Below are 25,782 nucleotides of genomic sequence, written 5' to 3'. Positions count from 1 at the left end.
CCCACATGGGCGCTGGTTGGGGTCCCAGATACTCCACTTCCGATCCAGCTCTCTGCTATGAACTGGAAAAGCAGTGGAAGATGACCCAGGCCCTTGGATCCCTGCATCCACGTGGGAGATCTAGAAGAAGCTCCTGGATCCTGGCTTCAGATTGGCTCAGCTCTGGCTGTTGTGGTCATTTGGGGAGTGGACCAGCAAACAGAGGACCTCTCTCCCTCCCTGCCTCCCTCACTCCCTGCCTGCCTCCCTCCCTCCCTCCTCCCCCCACTGTGGCTCTCTGGCTCTACCTCTGGCTCTACCTCTGGCTCTACCTCTGTAACTCTGCCTTTCAAATAAATAAAATAAATATTTACCAAAAAACAAAAAACACCAGGCTAGTATGAAGCTGGCTGGCTAGGAACAGCATGAGCTTATCTGAATGAGGTGTGTGTGTGTGTCTAGGGAGAAGTCTAAATAAACAAGGACCTATATTAGGGAGCTTGCTAAAAACATATCCCCAGGTGGCAGAATTTCCAACAGGAAGTTTTAGGAACTGATGAAATTGGGTTGTCTCTTTCAACACCTAAGTTAAATATCAGTGTTTTGTGCTATGAATGTCTATTAAAGCCTCTCATGCTATCTGTGTTTGAACTGTCCTCATCAACCAAGACTTTTTTTTAGATTTTTTCTTTGAAAGGCAGAGTTAGAGAGAGAGAGAGATAGAGAAATAGACATGTCTTCCATCTGGTGATTCACCCTCCAAATGGCCTCAATGACCAGGGCTGGGCCGGGGTGGAGCCAGGAGCTTCTTCCGGGTCTCACAGGTGGGTGCAGGGGCCCAGGGACTAGGGCCGTTTTCCACTGCTTCCCCAGACACATTAGCAGGAATCTAGATCAGAAGTGGAACAGCCGAGACTCGAACTGACGCACATACGGGATGCCAGTGTCACAGGCCATGGATTTACCCGCTTTACCACAACACCAGCCCCCAAGGCTTCTTTTTTAAAGCTTCTGTCATTTGCTCAAGGCTTGGAAATAGTTGGGTGAAGGCTACATGCCTAGATTTGTGAACATTAAGATGTTCACTGGGACACATATAAGGGGATTTACTTGATGAAATATGTTAGTATCACTTAATTTTTAAAAAATTTGTTTTTGTTTATTTGAAAGGCAGAGATGGCAGAGATTGAGGGTTGGAAGAGCGGGGAGAGAGATCTCATATCCGCTGATTTATTCTCCAAATGGCTGCAGCAGCCAGAGCTGGGCCAGGCTAAAAAGACAGGAGCCAGGAACTCCATCAGGGTCTTTCATGTGGGTGGCAGAGGCCCAAATACTTGGGCCATCATCTGCTTCCCAGTAGGAATCAGAAGTGGAGCTGGGTCTGGAACCCAGGCTCTCCGATATGGGAATGCCGGCAGCCCAAGCAGCATCTTCGTGACTGCCAGACGCCACTGTCTTTGAGACATCATTTATTTCCAAGGATTGAAATGAGGATTTTGTTTCCTGGAACAAAGTGTGGGTGGAGAGGTCCTCACACCCCTGCATAAAGCAGGACTTGCAACCGGGGAGCCCAAGCCTGGCCTAATGTCCAGCACACGGCTCCTGTGTGAACTTTGTGGGGTACGTCCAGCTTAGACAAGCACCCCAATTCCAAAAGAGCAGCTGAACCATGGGAAAAAAAAAAGCAGCTAATAGCTGAGGGACTATGTGGTTTTCACTGACCTGCCCGAGTCACGGGGCAGCAGCCATGGGCAGCCTCAGCACCAAGGAGAAGGGGAAGCAGCTCCTGCCTGGCAAGGAGCCACACTGACACCAACATGGCTGCCAGCGTCTGGTCCCAAGGTCCCAGGAACGCTGGTAAGCAGCCAGAGCAGGGCCAGTCCAGGGGGTGGCCCAGGACAGACAGCGCCTCCCGCAGCAGCTGGTGCGAACTGCAGGGCCTTACTGCGCATTCCGTGCTGGCCATGCCTTGCCTCCCACCTCTACCTTCATCTGAGGTTTCTTCAGAGAATAAGACTGGTACACGGAGAGAACAAAGGAGACAACTGCTGTCCTGGCTGCAGTGAGAGCCCTCGGTCCAGCCTCAGGCCCGTCCGCAGGCAGCATGGACATCCTGTGAGCATCCTCTTTTGATGGAAGGTACCTCGACTGGCACTTGTGTCAGACCTCCCCACCCCCTCCCCACACAATCCCCCATCGCATAGTTTCTGGGTTTGGGGGCCAAAGGTGCTTTGAGATAAAATTGAGGATGAAATCCTTTAACTTGCCTACTATCCCCGTCTTTTCTAGACTCCCTGGGAGAAGAAGGCTCCAGCATGGTTTTCTCCTGATGCTTGTCTCTGCCTTCCAGGCCAGAGCCCAGCCTGCGTGGCTTTTCTGCTGGGGACTCTGGGAGCTGAAGAGCTTGGCTGAAGTAGAACCAGGGGCCAGAGCTCCCGGAGCACAGCCACGGCCAGAAGCAGGTGAGAACAGCCACACTGGGTCATGGTCAAGAAAACGAGTATGCCTCCAAAGGAATGCAGTGAACACACTGCCTGGGACCGAGAGCTAGAGTTCTCCCAGCCAGCCCTCGCTGCGGGCTCTGCTAGCTTCCTATTTGCCAGTCCCAAGAAAACGCCCTGCCATGTCCTGCCCAGGAGCTGCCCTCCCCGCCGCCACCTGCCCCACTGGTCTTTCGCCTGCTTTTCTGTTCTCACTGCCTTTCTCATGAGAATCAGCTTCTCTTTCCTCCCCCTTTCTCCTCCCCCTTTTCTCCACCTCCTTTCACTTTTTTAGAGGGGAGGGAAGAAGCTGGCCGTGGGCACCGCTGTGCCACCCTTGTTGGTCTGTGTTAGATGAGGCGTGACTAAATATGAGCAGGAACCGTCGTGGCCCACTGCATTCAGCACAGACCCGGAGTCAGAGCAGGGCCGGCCTACAACCCTGTGAGGTCTTGCGTGGACGTGGGACTCATTGAGGGGTAGTCCTCAAACTCACAGTGCAGCCTTATGCATATTCTCAGTCCTGGGCATAACATCAGGCTTTGGAGCAGGAAACTGAGGGTTGCAAACAGCCAAAAGCCACTCTTAGGAAGGGCGCTTTGTGTGCAGAACCACCTGTCTCCAGCCTCGGCTCGAGAGCCTCGCTGATGTCTGGTTCCTTTGCAGGTGGCCTTGTGCATGGCCACATCTGTGTGCACCTGTGGCATCAGACCTGGTTGGGGGTGGTGGACACTGGCTGCCCTGGTGTCCGCCAAGCTATGTGACATCAGGTGTGTTTTTTTTCCTTCTTTGTCTCAATTCCTGACCTCGAGAAACAGAATGGCAGCTGGTGCATAGGTTGCTTGGATGAAAACATGAGATCTTGCTGGTGTAATGCAATCCATTTGAGAGGTTACCTTTTTTTTTTCCATTTTACTTGAAAGAGCATCAGAGAGGAGGGGAGCAAGCGAGAAATCTTTTATTCACTGGTTCACTCCCTAAATGGCCACAACAGACAGGGCTGGGACAGGCTGAAGCCAGGAGTCTGGAATTCCACCTGTGTCTCCCATGTGGGTGGCAGGATCCCAGGTACTTGGGCCATCCTCCACCGCTTTTCTCAGTGCATTAACAGGGTGCTGGATTGGAAGCAGAGGAGCTGGGACTCGAACTTGCCCTCTGATGTGGGATGTTGGTATCACAAGTGGCAGCTTAACCCTCTGTGCCACACCAGCCCCAAAGTTTCCTTTTGACAGCCTGGGCTCCACTCCCCTTCATTTCTATGTGGCTGTCCCTGCTTTTGGAAGAGCAGATGGACCAGAATCAGGGTTCTCAGTGTCTGGGACTAGGGGGTGGACTGGCACAGGCTGGGGCTGGGGAACAGTGTCTGGGAATCCTGATAATGCAAAATATTCTCAGATCTCAGACCTTTAGTGCTTTGAAGAAAGGGTCTAAGTATGTCTCTCAACACATCCTCCCTAAAGCCTAACAGACTGTGCTGGGCTTTTTTTTTTTTTTTTTTTTTTTTTTTTTTTTTTTTTTTTTAAGATTTATTTATTTGAAAAAGCTACACAGAGAAGGAGAGGCAGAGAGAGAGAGAAGGAGAGGCAGAGAGAGAGAGAGAGAGAGAGAGGGCTTCCATCCATTGGTTCGCTCTCCAATTGGCCGCAACGGCTGGAGCTGCGCTGATCTGGAGCCAGGAGTCTCTTTCAGGTCTCCCACACGGGTGTAGGGATTCAAGGACTTGGGCCATCCTGTACAGCTTTCCCAGGCCATAGCAGAAAGCTGGACTGGAAGTGGAGCAGCCAGGACTCAACCCAGCGCCCATATAGGATGCTGGCACTGCAGGCAGTGGCTTTACCCACTACGCCACAGAGCCGGTCCCTGTGCTGTGCTTTTTACTCCAACGCACCCCAAGTGGGGCAAGCATGGCGTGGCAGACAAAGCTGAGGCTGAGCCGCAGGCAGACCTGGACACCTTACTGTGGCCTGCCTCTAGCGCTCATTTCTTTCCCCAGCTTGCTCTCCAAAGTCGGAGTCAAAGACCTATATTTGAAACTTGAACCAAGAGCATGGAGGAGGTGCAGGGACCGGTACCTGCTAAATGGTTTGGAAAGGGTGTTCAGTGGGTAAGGAGGCTGGGATAGCGGAGGGGAGGCAGGCACAGATCCATCCAAAGTCCCCATCCACTCAGCCCCTGCAGGGCCAGAGTGGCAGATACTTCTGGCACTGGCTTCTCCGGCACATCCTCCCTGTCCTGGATCCTTGCTGCTGGGCAGAGTGTGTGCTATGCCAGGAGCTGCAGCTTTGCCATCTTTGCCTCCATCTTGAGAGACAATTCAGTATTTTTTTCCATTAACAAATTAAATGTACTCTTCCTATGGTGGGGCAGAATCTTAGCATTATCATTTCTTTAAGCATTTCTAGCTCCAGTTTTTAAAAAACACTGATGGGTCATCTGGTTCATCCTCAGAGAATCCAGCAGGGTGGACAGCCTGTGGCTCCCCCATGGCAGGTGGGGTCAGGAGCATGCCCGATGTGCAGGCTGAGCTGGGTTCTTCCCTAGTGGGGCACTAGCATCACAGTCACTGCCCGAGAAGGCTCTGATCAGAAGGAGCTGGGTGGGTTTAGTCAGCAGATCAAATTGCTTTGATTTCCAGCAAATCATCCTGCAGCCTTCTCATTCCTTGACTGGGCCACACCTGCTTAGCAGGTACCTCTAGCCACTAGAGTAAGGTCTTATTTAAAGTGGAATATGGTAGCCCGTGGATTTTTTTTTACTCTTTCATTGGTGTGTTTTCCAATTCCTGTCTCTGTTTCAGAAGGAAAACTTGTAATACACTTCCCATCCTCAGTGCTTCTAGATAGCTTTAAAACAGGCCTTGTGCTACAGGGCTGTTTATTATTATTATTACTCATTTATTCATTTAAAAAGCAGTGACAGATAAAGAAATATCTTCCATCTACTGGTTCACTCCCACAACCTAAATGGCCACAACAGCCAGGTGTGAGCTAGGCCAAAGCCAGGGACCTGGCATTCCATCTGGGTCTCCCATGTGGATGGCAGGGGCTCAAGTACCTGGCCATTTTCCGCTGCTTTCCCAGGCACATTAGCAGGGAGCTGGATTGAAAGTGGAGCAGCCAGGACTTGAATGGTTGCTCCCAAGTGCGATGCTGGTTTCACAAACAGCAGCTTAACACACTGCACCACGCCACAGCCCTGCTGCAGGAACTTTTATTGATCTATGCTAATCCCACCTTCCAGAACCCTTTTGAAAGTAAGGAACTACAGCTCTTTGAAATACCAAATATGAAGGGCATTCCAAAAGTTGATGGAAAGTATGCATTAAGAAAAAATTGGGACTGGCACTATGGTTCATGTGGTTAAAGTCTTGACTTACAATGCCTCCATCCTATATGGGTACTGGTTAGAGTCTTGGCTGCTCCACTTCCAATCCAGATTCCTGCTAATGTGCCTGAGAAAGCAGTGGAGGACGGCCCAAGTGCTTGGGCCCCTGCCACCCACATGGGAGACCTGGAAGAAGCTCCTGGCTTCAGTCTGGCCCAGCCCTGGTTGTTGCAGCCATTTGGGGAGTAAACCAGCAGATAGAAGATCTGTCTCTCCTCCTCTCTAACTCTGCCTTTCAAAATCTTTTTAAAAAAAAATGGTTTTTTTGCACAAAATAAACATCCTCTCATACCTATTTCCACCAACTTAATTTTTTTCTTGACAGGCAGAGTTAGACAGTGAGAGAGAGAGAGAGCAAGGTCTTCCTTCCATTGGTTTACCCCCCAAAATGGCTGCTATGGTCAGCACTGTGCCAAACCGAAGCCAGGAGCCAGGTGCTTCCTCCTGGTCTCCCATGCGGGTGCAGGGCCCAAGCACTTGGGCCATCCTCCACTGCACTCCCTGGGCACAGCAGAGAGCTGGACTGGATGAAAGAGGAGCAACCGGGACAAAATCCGGCGCCCCAACCTGGACTAGAACCCGGAGTACCGGCACTGCAGGCGGAGGATTAGCCTAGTGAGCGGTGGCGCCGGCCAACCAACTTAAGTGCCCTTGTATTCCACCCCACTGAAGTCCTAAGGATTTGTAGTTGTTCACTGTAAGCAGTTGGTTTTTTCCTAAAATGTAAGTGGCACAGTGAAAGGTGTTGTGCACCTAGGGAGGGCAGATGTCCCTGTAATGCAGTCAGTGCAGGCTCTTCCTGCCGCAGTCCCCCAGCCTGGCAGTCGGGTTAGACATCTGCCTGTGTGCTTGGGGATGCTGAAAAATGGTCCATCTCCAAACCTGCAGACCCCTGAAGGATTCTGAATGCCCCCAGGAGAAAGATGCTAAGCGATTTCAGCCTATGATTTGTTTGCTTTTGCTTGACCCCAGCACCCAGGAGGAACAGCACTGATCTGACCCCAGCACCCCGGAGGCAGTCCTCCTGGGGGAAGACAGCCGAGGTTAGCCCACGGGGGAGTCCCGCTTCAGCTCTCACTGCTGCCCAGGCTGGCAGTTCCCTCCACACCCCCATCGAGCCAGGTTATTGGCCCTGGAGGCTTCAGGGGGAGCCTAGGTGATTTCAGCTGACAAGCGTAGACATTTGGTGAAGATGGGTTTTGAGATTTCATCTTTCTGTGAAAAAGAATTATTTATTTGAAAAGAGACACAGAGAGAGGCTAAAGCCAGGTGCCAGGAGCCTCCTCTAGGTCTTTCACATGAATGGTAGGGGCCCAAGCACTTGGGCCATCTTCCGTTGCCTTCCCAGATCATTCACAGGGTGCTGGATTGAAGTGGAGCAGCCGGGACACGAACCGGTGCCCATATGGGATGCTGTTGTCACAGGTGGCAGCTTAACCTTGCTGCGCCACAGCACTGGCCTCTTGCTATTTCATCTTAAAGCCCCCCCCCCACAATGGCCTAATAAGTGACCCTAAAGTCAGCTTCCAGATAATGGGCTGGAGAATGAATGGCATTTGTCTCTGGTCTCAGGTCTCCCTCTGTGACCTCACTTCCACGCGTGTAGGTGGGCACTGAATCACTGTGCTGCCCACAGCCTGTTCGTGGTGGTCTCCATGGATCAAAAGAAGCTCCCAAAAGCCCTTCGCAGGGGCGCAATCCCAACATGCGGCCTGGCTTTCTCCTCAGTCACTGCTAACGATAGGCTGCCCTTGTCCTCCTGGCCGGCTCTGCCGCAGTTTCACCTGCAGCACAGACGCCAGCCCTGTGGCCCCCAATAATCCTAGCCTCGTGTTAGTGGAAACCACCTGGTCTTGAGCCTTAGACTTTATTCACTTGGGAGCTAAATTAACATGCTGTGAGAACTGAGCAGCTCCAACTATTTTCCCTCTAGTCGGGAAGAAAAAAGAATGGCTCCCTAGAGAACAGATGGGGGAGACCTCTTTAGCCATCTGGGTCCAGGAGGACATGCAGCTGATGTCAGAGCAGTGTCCACAGGAGAGCAGAGGACAGATCCCAGAGCTGTGAGCTCCCATTTAAGGGCAAGGGATGAGGAAGGCAAGTTCCTTCCTCCCATGCTGCATCTCTCAACAGGCATCGGAACCAGTGAGGAAGGGTCCCTGGCTGTGGTAGCTATAGAAGAAAAACCAGATTAAACAGGTTTTCTGGAAATCCCCATCTGGCAGGTCAGGCTCCCTTCCTCACATCTGGGTTATGTCCTCACAGAGTGCTACAGGAATCCCACAAAATGTCGCTGGGGGGGCTGCCGTTGTGTTGTGAGTTACGCCTCTGCCTGTGATGCCGGCATCCCGTCTGGGTCCGGGTTTGAGACCCGGCTATTCCATTTCCGATCCATCTCCATCCTAATGAAGTGGGAAAGCAGCCAAGAGGATGGTTCAAGAGCTTGCACCCCTGTACCTGCATAGGAGACGAGATGAAGCTCCAGGCTCCAGCCTGGCCCAATCCCGGTCATGGCAGCCATTTGGGGAATGAACCAGAGGATGTAAGATCTTTGTCTCTCCCTCTCTCTAACTCTGCCTTTCAAAATAAATCAATCTTTAAAAGGAAAGCCTTTGGATTGGATATGTTAGTGAGGGCAATGGCTTGTAATGAAATTGGATATGGACATTTTGGCTTGGGATTAAAAAATATATATGAAAGGCAGAATGAATGAAAGGGAGAGACAGATTTTCCATCCACTGGCTCACTTCCAAATAAGGCTGCAGTGGCTGGTGCTGGGCCAAGCTGAAGCCAGAAGCCTTAGCTTCGTCCTAGTCTCCCAAATGGGTGCAGGGGCCCAAGCACCCAGGTCATCTTCTGTTGCTTTCCCAGGCACGTGAGCAGAGAGCTGGATCAAAAGCAGAGACGCGGGGATTAGAACCTGTGCTCGTACGGGACGGCAGTGTTTCCGGCAGTGGTTAACACTGGGCTGCAACATCAGCCCTGAGCTTGAAAGATTTTGATAACATGTAATTCTTGTGCAGTTCTATAGGCACTGTGAAATATTCCTGTGAAACACTAAGCAAGAAGCATTTTCAGTTCCTTTTCTTCCTGTCTGGAGCCTGCCAGCCCCCAGTTGTTAAATAGCACAGGGACACATTGTTGAGCTGCCGTCCTCCCCCTGTGCCGTGCACACTGCACCCTGCTGTGTCTCCATGTTGACGCCCAGTATCCAGCCTCCCTCTCCGCCTCCCACCCCTCCCTCAGGCTCTAGTCATCACAGTTCTAAATTCAGATCTGCCTTTTTTTTTTTTTTTAATATGAGAGAGCATACAACATTTATCTTTCTGTGTCTGGTTTATTTCACTTAACACAGACCTCCATTTTGGTGCAAATTTCAGCATGTCATTCTTAAATATTTATTTCAAAGAGTGAAATCCACTGCTCATTCATTCCCAAATGGGTACAATGCAGGATGTCATTTTTATTATTTGAATTTACTAGTGTGAGAGGCAGAGAGCTCCCATCCACCAGGTCATTCCCCAGATTCTAATAACAGCCCACACTAGGCCAAGCCAGGCCAAAACCAGCAGAAACCATTTCACATCTCCCAGGTTGGTGTGAGGAACCCAACTACTTGAGAATCACAGCTGCCTCCAACAGTCTGCATTAGGAGGCTGGAGTCTGCATTAGGAGCGGGAACTGGATATTGAACCCAGACACTGTGGGACGGGACACGGCATCTTAACCAGCTTCTTAGTAGCTAGGCGTATGCCTGCCCCTCGGACATTTTTATGGTTGAATAATATTCCAGTGTGTATATACCAAATTTATTTTACCCATCCATCCTCTGATGGACACCCAAGTTGACTCCCTATCTTTGCCATTGTGAATAGTGCTGCAATGAAAATGGCAATGCATATGTCTCTCTCATATGCTGATTTCATTTCCTTTGTCTGTGTATCCAGGAGTGGGATATAGGATAGCTAGAACATATAGATCTAATTTTATAGCAAGGAACAGCCATACTGTTTACCACAGTGGCTGGACATCAACAACATATAAAGGTTCCTGTTTTTCCACATCTTAGGCCTTTTTTCCTAACAATTCTAACAAGTGAATCGATGCCTCAATGTAGTTTTGTTTTGTTTTGTTTTGTTTTGTTTTGTTTTGTTTTGTTTTTTTTGACAGGCATAGTGGACAGTGGACAGTGTTTCTTTCAGTTCCTTATATGTTCTGGATATTAATCCACCCTCAGAGGCACGACTTGCAAATATTTTTCCCATTTTTGGGATTGTCTAACCTCTGTTGAGTTTCCTTTGCTGTGCAGATGCTGCTTGGTTCAATATAATCTAGTGTTTCGTCCTACTTTTGTTGTCTGTGCCTTTGAGGGACTTATCCAAAACAGTGTTGCCTAAGCCAAGTCTTGATGTGTTTCTGCTAAGTTTCTTTCAGTAGTTTCAGCTTCATATGTTACATTTTGTTATTTGGGCCATCCAGAGTTTTTTAGTAAGATGAGAGGTAATGATTCAAGTTGCAGTCCTCTGCATATGGATATCTAGTTTTCCCTATTTTTACAGAGATTGTTACTACAGTGTGGGATTTTGGTATCTTGTATTGATTGGCTGTAGAAGCAGGTGTTAAACCCATATGTCCTCATTCTGCATCAGAGTGCATAGTTATAAGTCCCAGCTCTGGTCACTGACACTGGGAGGCACTGGTGATAACTCAAGTACCTGAGTTTCTCTCACTCATTTGGGAGATCTTGATTGAGTTTCCAGCTCCTGTCTCCAGCCCCAGAAGTTTCAGGCATTTGCCAGGGGGAGAGGAGGGCCCCCTAACAAATGGGAGTTTGCTGTCAGTTGTGTGGATTCCTTTTTGGTTTTCTATTTTGTTCCATCTACTTTGTCTCTTTATGCCCATACCATTGATGTTTTGGTTCAGTAGCCCTGTAATATGTCTTGATTTTTGTATTTTGATGTCTTCAGCCCCCCCCCCCAAGATTGCTTTAGATATTTGGAGTCTTTTGTGCTTCCATATGAACTTTAAGATTGTTTTTTCTAGTTCTGTGAAGATCGTCATTGTTATTTTGAGGGAGATTGCAGTGAAACTATAAATCACTTTGGGAAGTATGGGCATTTTCATAATACTTGTTCTAATCCATGAACATGGAAAGTCTTTCCAATTTTATTTATTTGCCTTCTTCAATTTATCAGTGTTTTGTGACTTTCATTTTAGGTCTTTCACATCCTTTGTAAACATTCCTAGGTATTTTATTGTATTATAGCTATTATGTATGGGACTTCTTTATTTTTTTCAGCAAGTGTATTAGTGTCAACTAAAATGCTATATTGATTTCTTTATACTGATTTTATATACTGCAACTTTGCTAAAATCGTCAGATCTAATAGTCTGTTGGGCTCTTTAGGTTTTTCTATATGTAGAATCATATGATCTGCAAAAAGGGAAAATTGTATTTCCTCCACAATTTTTGTATCTTCATTTTATTCTCATCTCCAGTTGTTCTAAGACTTCCAATACAATACTGATTGAATAAGCTTGATCTAGTTTCAGATCTTATAGGAAACGCTTTCAGCTTTTCCCCCAATCTGTTTAGGGTTTTAATCATGAGTGGATTTTTTTATCAAATGCATTTTTATTTGTGGAGATGACCATATGATGTTTACCTTCATAATTCATGTGTGATGTATATGATATCTCCAGAAATATCCATCTTCTTCTAGGTTTCCCAATTTGTTGGCATAGTAGTTGATAATGCTCACTTAGTGATCTTTTGTACATTTGTGGTGTCAGTTGTCTATTTCATCTCTCATTTGATAATTCTTTTTTCTTGGTTAGTCTAGCTAAAAGTTTATCAATTTGTTTACCTTTTCATAAAGCCAACTCTTAAACTTTGAGTCTTTTTCCTATACTCCATTCATTTCCATGCTGATCTTTCTTTCTGTCTAAATTTAGGTTTGGTTTCTGCTTTTTCTTAGGTTAATTTCTTTGACTTGGCACTTATTGCTGTAAACTGCCCTCCTAGCACTGCTTTTGCTGTACCCCATAAATTTTTGGCATATTGAGTTTCCACCTGTTAGTTTCAAGGAATTTTTTGTTTTTTAAAGATGTAATCGAAAAGCAGAGTTGGTGTGAGAGAGAAAGGTCTTCCATCTGCTGGTTCACTTCCCAAATGGCTACAGCCAAGAGCCAGAAGCTTCTTCCAGGTCTCCTACACGGGTGCAGTGGCCCAATCATTTGGGCCGTCCTCCACTGCTTTCTTTCCCAGGCACATTAGCAGGGAGCTGGATCAAAGTACAGCAGCCAGGACTCAAACTGGCGCCTGCCTATATGGCTAGCGCTGTGGGCAGTGGTTATTGTGCTATGCCACAACACCAGCCTCTTCAAGCAATTTTTAAATTTTCCTTTTTGATTTCCTCCAATGAACGAATATATTGTTAATTCAGAAGCTTGTTTTCAGACTCCATGTGGTTCTGTAATTCCTAAAGTTTCTTTTGTTTTCTAGTTGTATTCCACTGTGGTCAGAGAAGATATGGGATACACTTTTGATTGATTTTAATTTGTTAAGACTTGTTTTGAGACGTAAAGCAGGGGCTATCCTAGAGACTGTTGCATGTGCTGAAGAAAACAGTGTATATTATGCAGCTCATGTTCCATCAGTCTTTATGAGGCCTTTTGGTCAGCAGTGTAGTATACGTGCTGTTTCTTTGTTGACTTTTGTGGTCTGGATGATATGTCTGCTGAAGCAAGTAGGTGTTGAAGTCCCCCACTATTATTATATTGGAGTTTATCTCAGCCTTTAAGGCCAATAATATGTGATTTATAAAAGTGGGTGTTCTGGCACAAGGTACACATACACTTACATCATTGTATGTTCTTGTTGAATCAGTTCCTTAACCATTATATAGTGAATTTTTTCTGAACCATTTCTGTCTGTTTTTCCTAATGTAAGTCTAGCTATTAATCCTTGCTTTTGGCTTCCCTTTGTATAGAATATTCATTCAGTTTCTGCTTTTTACTGGTAAATGAGTTTCTTGTATGCAGCAGAGTGTTGCACTTTTTTAAAACCCATTCAGCCAGTATGTATCTTCTCATTGGAAAATGTATTCTATTGACATTCAAAATTACTACTGTTAAGAAATGACAACTTAGTGTTGTTATGTAAAGATATCTATTCTGACTGTTTTGAATGCCTCCTGTTGTTAGTCCAGTGAGTTTGATAGTTTCCCGGGTTTTCATGATGGTGGTTATCTTTTGCTTCTGATGTAGGACTCCCTTAAACATGTTTCATTAAGGCTGGTCTGGTGGTGATCAACTCCCTCAGTTTTTGCTTGTCTTGGAAAGTCTTTAATTCTTCATTTACGAAGGCTAGATTCACTGGTGTATACTACTTGGTTAGCAGTTCTTTCAGAACTTGGAATATAATTTTCCATTTCCACCTGACCCGTAAGGTTTCTGCTCACAAATCTCTTAGTCTAGTGAGGGCTCCCTTAAATGTGACTGGGCACTTTTCTCCTGTGAATTTTTTATAATCGTATTATACATTTAAGAGTTTGACAATAATGTGCCATGGTGAGGATCTTTTCTGGTCATATATATTTGAGTCCTGCACTTGGGATTTATTTTTCTCCTGATTAGCAAACATTCAGCTATTATTTGAATAGCATTTCTCTCTATCAGAGAATCCCAAATTTTGAATATTTGCAAAACTGGGACATTTCAAAAGACCTGTTTTCACATTTACCTATTCTTTCTTCAGCCAAGACTAGTCTGTTAAGCATTCAGTTTTATTTAGATCTTTTGGCTCTTTTTCAAGATCTCTGCTGAATTTCTCAATGATATCATGCATTGTTTTCCTAATTTCATCAAACTGTACTCTCTTGAATCTCTTTGAATATCTTATCATTCTTTTGAATTTTTAAAATATCTATTTGGAAAGACAGAATAACTGAAATGAGGAGAGAAATATACCATCAATCCACAACAGCCAGTGCTGGGCCAGGCTGAAGGAAGGAGACAGAAATTCCATCTGAGTCTGCCATGTTGATGGCAGGAACCCAAGTATTTCAGCCATCATCCACTGCCTCCCAGCTGCATTAGCGGGAAGCTGTACAGAAAATGTGCAGCCCCTTGGACTCAAACTCACATAGCATGCAGGTGTCCCAATCAGCAGCTTGACCCACTGCCCCATAATGCCTGCCCCGCTCTTGAATTCTTTATCAGTTTCCTTTTCTTTTGGAGTCTTACTACAATATTGTGGTTTTCTTTGAGAATGGCATATTGCCTTGCTTTTTCATACTTCCTGGGCCTACACTGATATTTGCACATCTAGTGGATCAGCTGTCTCTAGCATTTTTAATGAATTAGGTAACTGTAAATTTATGGTAACAGCCTTTCTCCTAAAGGTGTAGCTTTGGTAGTTTCTGTGTTGGCTCTGGTTTTATTGGGATGCCTGTAGTCCTTCTATATCTTCTTTCCCTGTAATGGCAGTGGCAGAGTTCTGGGGTGTTACACTCAGTCCCAGCAGGGATGTGTGGGGGTCCACGGTGGTGGCTTGGTGGGGGGGGTGACTGACTGTGGCCAGGGCTGTGGGAATCCTGGCCATGGTCCCCACAGTGGCAGTGGCATAGCCAGGATCACAGGAACCCCAGCCTGAAGTCTGGCAGGGCACAAGGTTCCTTAGCACCAGCCCAGATGTCTATGCAGTGTTGTGGCACCCACCTACCTTCCTTCCCTCAAGAAGAGTTGTGTGTTGTGCTGCCGGGGTTCGGGGAGGAACACAGTAAGCAGTCCTGTGGCCACCAGTGCTGTAATGCTAGATCACACCGTGTCCCCAGTGTCCCAAGACCAGGGCAGCATGGGGAAGAGCCAAGGCCCACAGTGCTATGGGCTGCCTGTTCTGAGATGGACTTGTGGCCAAAGGTCACTGCAATTTGCCACCATCAATGCTAGCTGGGATCTAAGTCCAATCACTTGGGCACAGTTCTCCACTTGGCACCAGAACAGACCCAATCTTCATCCACAGACACTGGCCTAGGGAAAAGCCCAGCACTAGATTCTGAGACACAATCCTGTGCTCGCTTATATAAGTGCCCTACCTACTCTCCCGTGGCTGAAGGCGTGCTTCTTGCTCTCCAGCCAAGAGTGGAGGATGGAAACTACGAGTAGTCCTTTGGCCACCCAGAATGACACGAAGCTGGGTTGCAGCTAAGTATTGCAGCCACAGGATCTCCAGGTTGGTGGCAACGCATACTGAAACACATCTATCCCATCAGGGCATAAGTCTCCACCTGATTTTGGGGGAGGTCTAGAGTTGTTATTAGCCTATGGGGTAGGGGTCTTTGGGCTCCATTTGGTGCTCGGTCTTATTGCAGTGTGATTGGTACTGACCTTCCTGTCCTGCTCCCCCATGAAGTCTTGCTCCGTGCTGTCTGCCTGAGGTCTGCGGAAGGGTGGAAGCAGTCCCTTGGCCACACAGGCCAACACCTTGGTCTCACAGTCTGGAGAGTGCTAGCCTGGTCTCTGCAAGGCTGGCAGTGTTATAGGCCAAAATGAGTCTGCACCATCAAAGTCATGTCTGTCCAGCGCTGGGACAGATCTAGAGGTTGCGTTGGTAAGCACTGGCCTAAGGACAATGCCCTTGGGCTTTATCTGGCACTGAGCTTTGAGGCAAAGCCCTAAGACCCCTTTCCCACCGTCCTTTTGGCTGGTTGTCAAAGGCTGGGGGAGGGGTAGTGGAGGTGGTGCTTTGGCCACCTGGCTAAGGACAGTCCGGGAAGACAGAGTCTCACCATAGCAGGACTAGGTTTCAAATCTAAGGTCTATACTTAATCCCCTCCTCTCCTTTGCCCAAGCCAAGAGGCAAAGTATGTCTTTCCATTGCTGCACTAGTTGGAGTCCATCTGCATTTCACTCTCCAATTGTCTGTAGTGGTCCACACCAAAACATGGAGCTGGGAACTCAATCCAGGTCTCCCCATGAACGGCAGGGACCCAACCACTTGAGCCCAGGAACTCTGAGGAGCAGGCATTGTAACTGCTAGGTAGAATGCCCACCCCTTCCTGCCTTCTTCAATGTGTCTTTTATTGTTACAGTAGATCTAGGCACTGTGATCTCATGTGGCTTCCTTAGCGCTTGTGAAGGTGGCTTGGTGTGTTTAACAGCTGTTCAAATCAGTGTCTCTGTGGGGAGGAAACTGCTGGAACATCTTACTCCACAGCCATCTTGCACATTTCCCCACCCCACCCCCGACATGAAAGCCAGGTGAGGAGCCTGGGCTGTCAGGGGCAGGTGGTGCTGGTACGCAAGCAGCTCACTGAACTCGAACTTCCATCCTCCCTGAGCCATGCCAGCTCCAAACTCCCCACCTGCTCACCACTCAGCTGCCAACCAAGAGATCTGCTCTTACTCCCAGCGGGCTGCAAATCACCTTCCCTGGGAGATAGAGCATTCACTGTCAGCTTCCCAGTGCTGCTCTGTGGCACTGGGCACAGCTGTAAGCTCTCAACCAAAAATGCGGGTGAAGGTTGGAAGATGGAGGATGACGTGGTCTTGTCCATATAATGGAGGAACAGCCTAGGAGCAGCCCTGATGTGAGGACTGAGATGGGGGCTGGAGCAGATTTTTCAAGAGATCACATGTGCTCTTTCCTCCTGCCCCGCCTGTGGACCGTGCAGAGGACTGTGCAGTGCACCAGGTCAGTCTTCTCCCCCACCACAGGCCACATGCTAAGCCTGTGCTGTATCTTTCTCCTGGTCCTGGGTGGGATTTTGATTCCAAAAGTCAAACAAGGGTTGCAGTGACAGAGGAAGAAGATACACTTAATGAAGGACAAACTAAATATAGATCATAAATTAGAAGAAAATAAATGACTTCAAGAACCTAAGAAGCTGCAAAGCAGTGAGAGCTGCAGGGCAAAAGGGCCACTGGGACATTTGTAACATCATGAGCAGGCCACAGAGCAGGCCACACACAATTATCCACTGTTAGTCTGCTATAGATTGCTTGAGTTTTGAGGTATACCTGTAGTTGCCCTGGCAGGGCCAGACCAAATGATCTCGCAGGCCTTACACAACCCACAGACAGGATGTCCCCCTACCCTGCTTCAGAAAGCTAGAATGTGCCTGCCCAGCTGGGCCTCAGTCCTGGTTCCACAGTGCAGTCCAGGACGAAGCATTCATGCCTGTGATAAAAGGGTCAGTTTCTCACAGCACTGAACGGCAAAGCCACCTGAGTCACCGCTGAGAAGAGGCTCTCAGGCTACCCGGTCCGCCCAGTGAAAAGGGACTTCCGGGCACAGGGGCCAGGAAAGGATGGGGCACGCTGGGAGAAGCCAGGGGGCTTCAATCCTGGCTGCACACTGGACCTCCCAAGATAGCTTTTACACACCAATTGCTCCTGGGACTGAATCCCTTCACAGGGAATTCTAATCTTGGGGCTACTGTACTGGTCAGCCAAGGGAACCACCGCACTAGGCCAAGAGTTTGCAAAGATAATATACACACCTCATTTTGTTCAAAGAATCCTAAGTACATGGAACAGTTCAACTGCAGAAAACACCTGTCTGTGCTTGCTCTGAGAGGAGACCAAGAGAACCAGAAAGAGTGTTGCAAAAGGAATGGCAATGGTGCCAAAAATGTAAAATCTTCTAATTAATCTGCATAGACAAGCCAAGTGAAAAACACTGGATGGATCAGTCAGTATGTGAGGGAAGCCAAATAAACTCCATCAGCAAAAATGTAGATCTCTTCCTTTAACTTTCTTATTAAAACGCTTACTAGTGCTTAAAAAAAGTTTATTTTCATCTACTTGAAAGGCAGAGAGATCTTCCATCACCTAGTTCACTGCCCACCCCCAAATGCCCACAACAACCAAATCTGGGCCAGGCTGAAGCAGGAGCCTAGAACTCCATCTGGGTTTACCACATGGGGGAGTGCAGGGACCTGTGTACTTGGGCTATCCTCTGCTGCCTCCCAGGATGCATTAGCAGGAAGGCAGATCTGAAGTAGAGCAGCCAGGACTCAAACTGGCACTCTGATTTGGGGTGCAGGTGTCCCAAGGGGTGGCTTAACCTACCATGCTGCAACACCTGACCCTTCTCTTGTTTTGTTTTAATTTTAAATTTTAGAAAGCACTATCAATATTAAAATGCCTTGTGCAAGCTCTACCATGTGAGGACACCAGGAAAAGTCAAGCATCTGCAATCCAAAACACAACCTTCACTGACCATGCTGGCACCCAGCTCAAAATCCAGCTTTCAGAACGGTGAGAAACACACTTCCTGTTGTTCACAAGACATTCAATTGATGGTACTTTGTTAGAGCAGGCCAAGATGATGGATGCTAGTTTTATATACCTTAGCTGTACAGTCAAGTACACTTTATCTCCCACTTACACGTTAGACCCTGCTGGTCAAATTCCTGCACTTTCTCCCTGATCCTACACACATCACAAAATGTCTAAGTACAGTGACCCAGAGGCATTTCACAGTTGACTTTATATCTTTAATCCTGCTGATGGGTGTGTCACCTTCCCACTTTCCCCACTACCCTCAATGACTTCAACTAGCCCACCCTTGCATTATTGTAATAAGGGTCCACATTCTGGTGGTGGAACACCTTGCTCTAAACTCTAGAATAATCCACTCTAAGAAGCAATGGTGCTTCCCTAATCTCCAGAATCACCAGAGAATAGGCTTGGAGAACTGCCTCTCTGGGTCCCCTCTCCTGCACCCCTCCCACAGAGCTTAGAAACAAGGCAATGCACACAACTTGTCTGCCGCAGAGTCAGGGACACAGTGCGTTAGTTCCCCCATTTCTGCACTGGCAGTGGGCCAGAGACAACTCAAACCCCGCCACATGGGGTTTGCAAGGAAAGCAGAGGTGCTGGAGGACAGGGTGTCTTTTCTGAGAACAGTGTGTATTAGAGATGTGCCGGCAGCTAAAACCACAGCACCATAACACCTGCCTCTCTGGGAACTTTTTGAAGACCCCACATTTGCACTGATTTCAAAATTTTATCTTTTAATTCTGTTTGTTAATGAACTTCTCAAAGTACCCTCAGTGTGTTTAATTTTTCAGTAAGTAAAACTAAGATTCATGGTATTTGGCTCCTTAAGAGTTAGTACATGACCCACTGATAAAAAGCAGAACTAGGACCAGGCATCTGGCATACTGGTTAAGAAACTGCTTGGGATGCCCACCCCTCCTATCAGAGTGCATGGTTAAGTGCCAGCTCCTCTGTTTCTGATCCACTGTCCTGCTAATGCATACCCTGAGATACGGCAAATTATGCTCCAAGTATTTGCATTCCTGACACCCACAAGGGAGACCCAGATGCAGTTCTTGGCTCCTGGTTTCAGGCCAAGCCCCAGCTATTATGGGCATTTGGGAAATAAATTAACACTAGGAGATGTGGTGTCTCTACTTATCAAATAAAGTATACAAACAACTTTTACAACAATATATAAAAGCAAAACTTTAGTTGACTATTAAGGCACCTTTCCCCTATACTTCCCAGGGCATCTCCTACCTGTGGGGGCAGAGCAAGTGTCCACAGAGTCACAGGGATTGCCCTTCCATCCCGCTTGGTTTTCAGCTCCTGTTTTTCTTGGCTTTCATTCTTGGTGCTTGATCTTGACCCACAACCTGGATCACACATTCACAGGACTACAGCACAGTCCAGACAGGAATTGGTCAACACAAACCTCTTCCCAAAGGCAGTGGCCACTGAGCAGCAGCTTTTCAGGTGCTTCCTGGAGCACAAGGCACACACAGGAGCCAGCAGCCCTGGTCCACTGGGTCTGCTTCCAGGGCCACAGCAGGAAAGCCACAGAAGCCTGAGCAGCCACACCAAGATACCAACACAAACTGCCAAGAAAAAGGACAGAGCTGTCGAAATGAAAAGCTGCACAGCCAAATAATATTTTGCTTACAGTGGATTACTTGGAGTTTGAATATTCACAAAGGAGTTACTGATGAGTCATCTGTCATGTTAGAGGAATGGAGAGAGGAGAGTTTCAGCATATTCTGATACAATTAAGCCTAGGCTAAAATCTCAGCATTTATATTTTTGAGGGCACCACAGGCAATCCTGCTGCTTACCAAGACCCAAAACCCATAAACATCAGGGAATGCCTCTAGTTACGAATAGGAATTATAAACAATAGGAACTAAATCTCTGCCATGTGTCCATACTACTTTATGAATGTGCTACGATTACTAATGTCATCTGGAATTTTCCTTTTATCTCTGCTGTGACTACTTCCCTCTGCATCACAGCATTTCCCACAATGTGTTCTTCCTCCCACCGCCTGATCCTTCAGCACCTATGAAGTTGTGCAAGGTTGGCCTGCTCTGCACACTGCCTCATGCTGCATGGCATCCACTCGTGAGAGCAACTTACTTACTGCTGGGTGATGTCACCGGGTGTTCCAAACACTCAGAACAGCCCGAGACTGCAGGCTGAGCTATACAGGTGTAGCCCTAGGGGCAACAGGACCCTCAGCCTCTCCAAACAAGAATGGAACATGGTTATAAACATTATTAAATTTTATTAACAAAAACTTTTTACATTCTTTTAATACATGTGGAATTTTACATCTAGGTAAAATAACAACACATTCAAAATTTACCATTTATACAAATTGTTACAGAATAACAACCAGTGGGTTAAATAAGTAAAATAAACCGCACTGATTTTTTTTAAATTATCTACAAAAGATTTGACTTTCTTTAAAATTCCCCAGAACATATAAAAATAAATTAATTTTACTTTCAATTAAATCTACCAATTAGAAATATTACAAATCAAAATATCAATGTTATCTTATGAATTTTTCACAATACAAAACAGATTCACAAAACCTTATTTACAGAAATGAGGTAAGAACTGTGCAATGTTTAACCAAGAGACATATTGCAGAATTAACATGTTCTTCCAGCTAAGTACACAGTGGAGGTCTAATTACAGCTGGGTCTTTTCCACTAATAATTCACACATACAAGAACAGTTCAATGGTTACATGCCCAATTCTTTAATCAATTCCTCTGCCGTATCTCACATCAAGAGCATGGCTCCCGAAGGAGAAGGGCTGTAATATAGGTCTCCCCTGTTCCAGGAATATAATGGTGGGTTTGTGTGTGTGGGTTTTTTGTGTGTGGGTTTATGTGTTGTTTTCTTTTTGGTTTGTTTTAATGGTAATAGGAAGTAGTATAAATAAAACAAATACATATTCTTACCAAGTCCACTCATTTTCTTGTGATTCATTAGTGGATAAATACCCAGGTAATGGTTTTGCCTGAGCTATCTACAGTGGCATAGAAAGTTTTCAATGAAGGCGGAAGCACGGGGAAGGCTGCTGGGACAAGGCAAACGATTCCTGCTACTTTACAAGGACTGACTGTAGCTCAGCTCTGCTCTCTAGAGCCATCACAACACAATGGAGGTACTAACAGGCACTTGATTAAGGCCAAACCCTACTAGCAGTTTCCAGAGTGGCCTCTCTTTCTGAAAGAAGTATTTTGCTTTGATTGATCTGGTTCCCCCAGCAGCCTTAGAACTTGCTTAACTCAGGGATTTTTAAAAGTTATGAATCTTAACACTAAAGAAAAACCACTTAGTAAAAGAAAATTACCATTAGCAGAAGCAGACAATACCGTCCTAACGTGATTAACAAAATTGGCCAAATCCCATTGGAAGGAAATTTTTTTTAAACAAAGATTGCCAAGTGCCAGTTGATGACCTATATATATATATATTTGCAATATTTACTCAATAAAACTCTGGAAGAAATTGGACAGTTCCTTGAAATTTGTTCTAAGATCTCACAGAGCAAGCATACTGTAATGCAAAGAGAAGATCCTATTTCATAAGCAACTTGTAGAGTGAAAGCAAGGAGGTTTTAAATGGAACAAGTCTAGCTTTGCTATTCATATCTCCAATTTATAGCAAAACTAGATGTGCACCAACTATATTAAATTTTTCTTGGGTTGATAAACTCATTGCATGTAAATTATTTCATTGACAAAAGTTAGTTATTAAATTTTCTTTCAAAGTTCAAAAAATGTGGGTAAGGGAATATGGGAATTCCATGTCAGTGCAACAAAGCAACAAGAAAATTAATCAAAGCCTTACAAGAACGTGCTTGCGGCAACTAATCCTGTGTTGTGCGGTTAGTCTCTTGTTGCGTTTCTTCATAGTTGTAGTAAACAGACTGCAACAGCAGCCAATGACGTGTGCCAGAACAGCAGGGTAGGCAATTTCTGAATGTTTTTCAAGTGTCAACTTTTCTCTTGAGCTACAGGCCCAGTTTTATCACTAAGTCTCTGCAGTTAAACAAAAAAATCAGATGCATTAGTTCAATCAATTTGGGGCCAGCATTTAGGGTAATATATCTTTTAAGTGAAACTGTAACTGATGGATAAAATGTGGTTTTTTGGATGATTCCTTTTCTTAGCAAGTTGGCATGGCCACTTTTCAGCATAATATAAAGACATAAATTTACTATTAAAGCTTTATAACATTCAGTTCAGCAATACAGAAAGACAATGAGCAACACAAGAGGCAATGAGCCCATTTGAGGGATGGAACTCCTAAGGAATGAATGTAGAATTCATTCTCCAAAATAAACTTTTCCTCAGATGCAGTAACACAGTTATCACGGATAGTGAATTTTTTACAGACTAAAAAAATCATGGGCTCTGATCTGACCTAAACTATTTGTTCTTTGAGCTTTAAACTCTTTGTTGAGTCCAGTCTTTAAACCATGGCTACATCATATTATTTCAAGACTGAAATCACAGTTCCCATTGGCTCTAACAAGGAAGGATACCTAGCACATAGAAGGGTGCTCAGTAAACATTACTGCCCAGCCGCACTCTCCTCTGTCAGCTCTGAAGTATACCACTTCTTTTTATATTATCTTTTCCATGAAAAAATACATTTCATATTGTAAAGCTGAGGAAGAATTAGCTTTAAATTTACGTTTTTAACACAACAAAGAAATTAGTGACCTAAAGGCATAAAAATACAAAACGTTTCTAGATCATTAATCAGTGAAATCTCCCACATCAGCAAGACTCTGGAGCCATAACAAGGTTTGTGGTAATGACACCATCTCACAATCAGGAAGTTGGTGACACAAGAGGGCAAACAGAATAGTACTGAGGAGTTAATGCAAAATAATCCTCTAGTTGAAACCAACTCTTGTTACTACATAAAAACTAAAGTTTCTGAAGACTTAAAAGCACGGCAAACAGAAAACGTTCAAAGTAATGGGAAATAGCAAACACTGTGACTTTTCTTTAACACTTTGATTTGCCAAGTCTCCCACCTCATTCTTTCCCTTCTTCCTTTTCCTGATGTCCAGTCTCCATTCTATATCCCAATATCCTTCCTCTAACAGGGTTCTGCCCTGAACTGGAATTTAGGGGAAACATTTATACTCCAGTAAAGTAGACCTAATTGAAGAGGGGAGAATTAATAAAAACAAACAGCCTTAAAGTGTATGCTACTGTATGTGTAGTATACTGTTCCTGTACCCAGTGTTAACTTTTACATTGAAAAGGGTAAAATACTACTAAATAAAAATATTTTAAAACTGAAATTCCATTATAAATGTGACTGATTTAAAAAGTAATCTGGTAGAATAATTGAACTCCTTGACTTAAAATTTTATTATAAATATAATTCAGCTTTAAAAAGCACTTGGAGCAAAATAATAGAAATATTCTGCAGTTATATATACTGGTTCTATAAACAAATTACTTGAACAAAGTTTCTCAAAGTATATTATCTTCTAATTGGCTCATCCTACTTAATACCTACATAATACTTGCTAACTAAACAGTTTCAGTGTGAAAAGTGAATTATAAAAAGGCCTTCAAATCTTAAATGCAAATGCAGACTGATATGCTTAAGAGATATAGAAAGTGACTTAAGTCCTTTGTGTTTACAATGCCCAGCTGCTGAAAAAACTAGTACTGAGACATTGCCAGGAGAAAAACAGGTGTTATTTAAAAAAAAAAAAAAAAAAAAAAAAAAAAAAAAAAAATGGCTGGAAAATGATCTTTGATTAATCAATGAAATTCTTAATATTAACAAAAATACTTACTGCGACTTTCTGGCTTGCATTATCTCCATGTATGGTCAGAAATGGGTTGGTGGTAGCTGTGTGAAGTGGGGGCGCCTGAGTACCTGCAAGAAGGTTGTTTATGGGTATTTGTGTTGGCCCAGGGATCTGTAGCTGCTGTAGTTCAGGCTGGTGGTGCTGCTGGTGGTGATGTTGCATTAATTGATATATAAAGGCTTGATGCTGTTCCTTAGGCAAAAACGGGATAAAGTAAGTTTCCCAATCACAGAATTAGACAGTCAGAAAAGCCAGTTTTCTGCTTTTTAGTTCCTTTAATATTAAACATGTCAGTGTTAACTACAGTGTTACTATTAAGAAAGAAGTATCTCATCCAGAAAAATGGGCTGCACTGGATACCTGTCTACTATAAAATGTATCAGTAAGCAACTTATTTTCCAACAAGACAAAATATGATAGGTCTTGAGACCTTTAATCTAATGAGGTTTTCGGCGATGATCAGGAGAAGAGCAACTTAGGAGACAAGTTAGCTGCTTCTGACTTCAGAACATACCACATGGGGCAAACCCTTCCCATTATTTTGCTCAGCGTTAGAACGTTAATGTTCCCAGTCTTGTTTAACAGAAAGGGTGCAGTTACTATTCACAGCAAGCACATTGTATTTCATTATACATACACTTCCTGAATGTTTATGATGGACCAGCTACTATTCTAGGTGCCTGAAATTTTGTAGGTGGGAAGGGAGTACACAAGGGGACTAAGGAGACACAAACAAAAATGTGACAATGTGACAATATTTTACTTGAAGGCAGTGGGCAACTAGAGTGTGTGTGACAAAGTGTGGTGTGGGTTGGGGGTAGGTGGTTAGGTTCTAACTTTATTTAATTTCAAAAGGCAGGCACAGAGAGGAAAACAGATCATCCACTAGTGCACCCGACAGATGCCCACAACAGCTAGACCTGGGAACAATGTCCAGGTCTCCCATATGGGTAGCAAGAACCCAGTTATTTGAGCCATTACCGCTGCTCCCCAGGGTGTGCATTAACAAGAAGCTGCAGTCAGGAGCCCTGGTCAGGTATCAGACACAAGTGTCTTAACTGTTCTCTAGACCACAAGACTAAACGCCTGCCTCCAGTGGAAAGATGACACACTGTGACTTCAGGGGTTCCTGATGTCATCAACATGTGATGCGAAGAGAAGACCAAGGTTTTCAGCTTGGGCCACTGGGAAGATGGGGCTGCCATCAGCTGAAATGGAGGAAAATGGTTTCTACAGAAAGACCAGAAATTCGTTTTTGTACACAGTATATCTGATATGTCTTTTAAGATACACAGGTGCAGGATACTACTTGAAGCTTCAGATAGAGGCCTGGCATAAATATCACCAAATAAAAGGTATTGAAAGAGATGAAACTGAAGGTCATTCAATTCTAGGGCACTTTCAAGTTAAGAGGCTGAAGAAAACAGGGGCCCAGGAAAGGAGGTTTAAAAGAAAAAAGATGAAACAGTGAGGTCAGAAGAAAGCCAAGATAATGTGGCATCCTGAAAGCTGCTGGGGGGGCTGACATGGTAGAATAGTGGGTTAAGCCTCCATCTGTGTACTGGGCACCAGTTTGAATCCCAGGTGCTCCACTTCCAATCCACCTCCCTGCTAATGTGCCTAAGAAAGAAGTGGAAAATGGCTCAAGTGCTTGGGCCCCTGCACCCGTGTGGGAGACCTAGAAGAAGCTCCTGGCTCCTGACTTCAGCTTGGCCCATCCCTGCCACTGTGACCACTTCAGGACTGAACCAGCGGGTGGAAGATCTCTCCCTGTCTCTCCTCCCTTTCTCTGTAACTCTGCCTTTCAAATAA

At 45.4% G+C, this 25,782-nt stretch overlaps 1 protein-coding gene and 1 long non-coding RNA gene across 52 annotated transcripts in view; one reads left to right on the top strand and one right to left on the bottom strand.

The window, feature by feature from the left end:
* Positions 1-983: 983 nt before the first annotated feature.
* LOC149122584 (uncharacterized) lies at positions 984-25,343 on the top strand. 2 transcript variants are annotated; one of them, XR_016218951.1, is made up of 2 exons: positions 984-2,441; positions 17,971-21,081. It is a non-coding gene; the product is annotated as an uncharacterized LOC149122584 (long non-coding RNA). The 2 variants fall into 2 exon arrangements; XR_016218952.1 differs by lacking the exon at positions 17,971-21,081 and adding an exon at positions 25,040-25,343 and having other exon boundaries at positions 2,269-2,441.
* The window catches only part of MLLT10 (MLLT10 histone lysine methyltransferase DOT1L cofactor), a 217,751-nt gene continuing 212,343 nt past the window's right edge, over positions 20,375-25,782 (bottom strand). For 33 of the 50 annotated variants that reach the window (XR_016218947.1, XM_089311539.1, XM_089311521.1 and 30 more), the window contains 2 exons: positions 23,956-24,162; positions 20,375-22,168 (listed from right to left, as the gene is read on the bottom strand). Coding sequence is in view for 47 of the 50 variants with exons in the window: in XM_089311539.1 (XP_089167665.1) it covers positions 22,124-22,168; positions 23,956-24,162 (252 nt within the window). In the remaining 3 variants the exon portion in view is untranslated. Of the gene's footprint in view, positions 22,169-23,175; positions 23,303-23,955; positions 24,163-25,782 lie in introns of all 50 variants that reach the window. The other 17 variants (XM_070055507.2, XM_051820675.3, XM_089311528.1 and 14 more) reach the window with 2 other exon arrangements.

The sequence above is a fragment of the Oryctolagus cuniculus genome, chromosome 13, assembly GCF_051225735.1.
Source record: "Oryctolagus cuniculus isolate XC-2025 breed Fujian yellow rabbit chromosome 13, ASM5122573v1, whole genome shotgun sequence".
Lineage (NCBI taxonomy): Eukaryota > Metazoa > Chordata > Mammalia > Lagomorpha > Leporidae > Oryctolagus > Oryctolagus cuniculus.
Note: the sequence above shows the minus strand (reverse complement) of the source record. Positions and strands in the feature narration are given on the sequence as shown.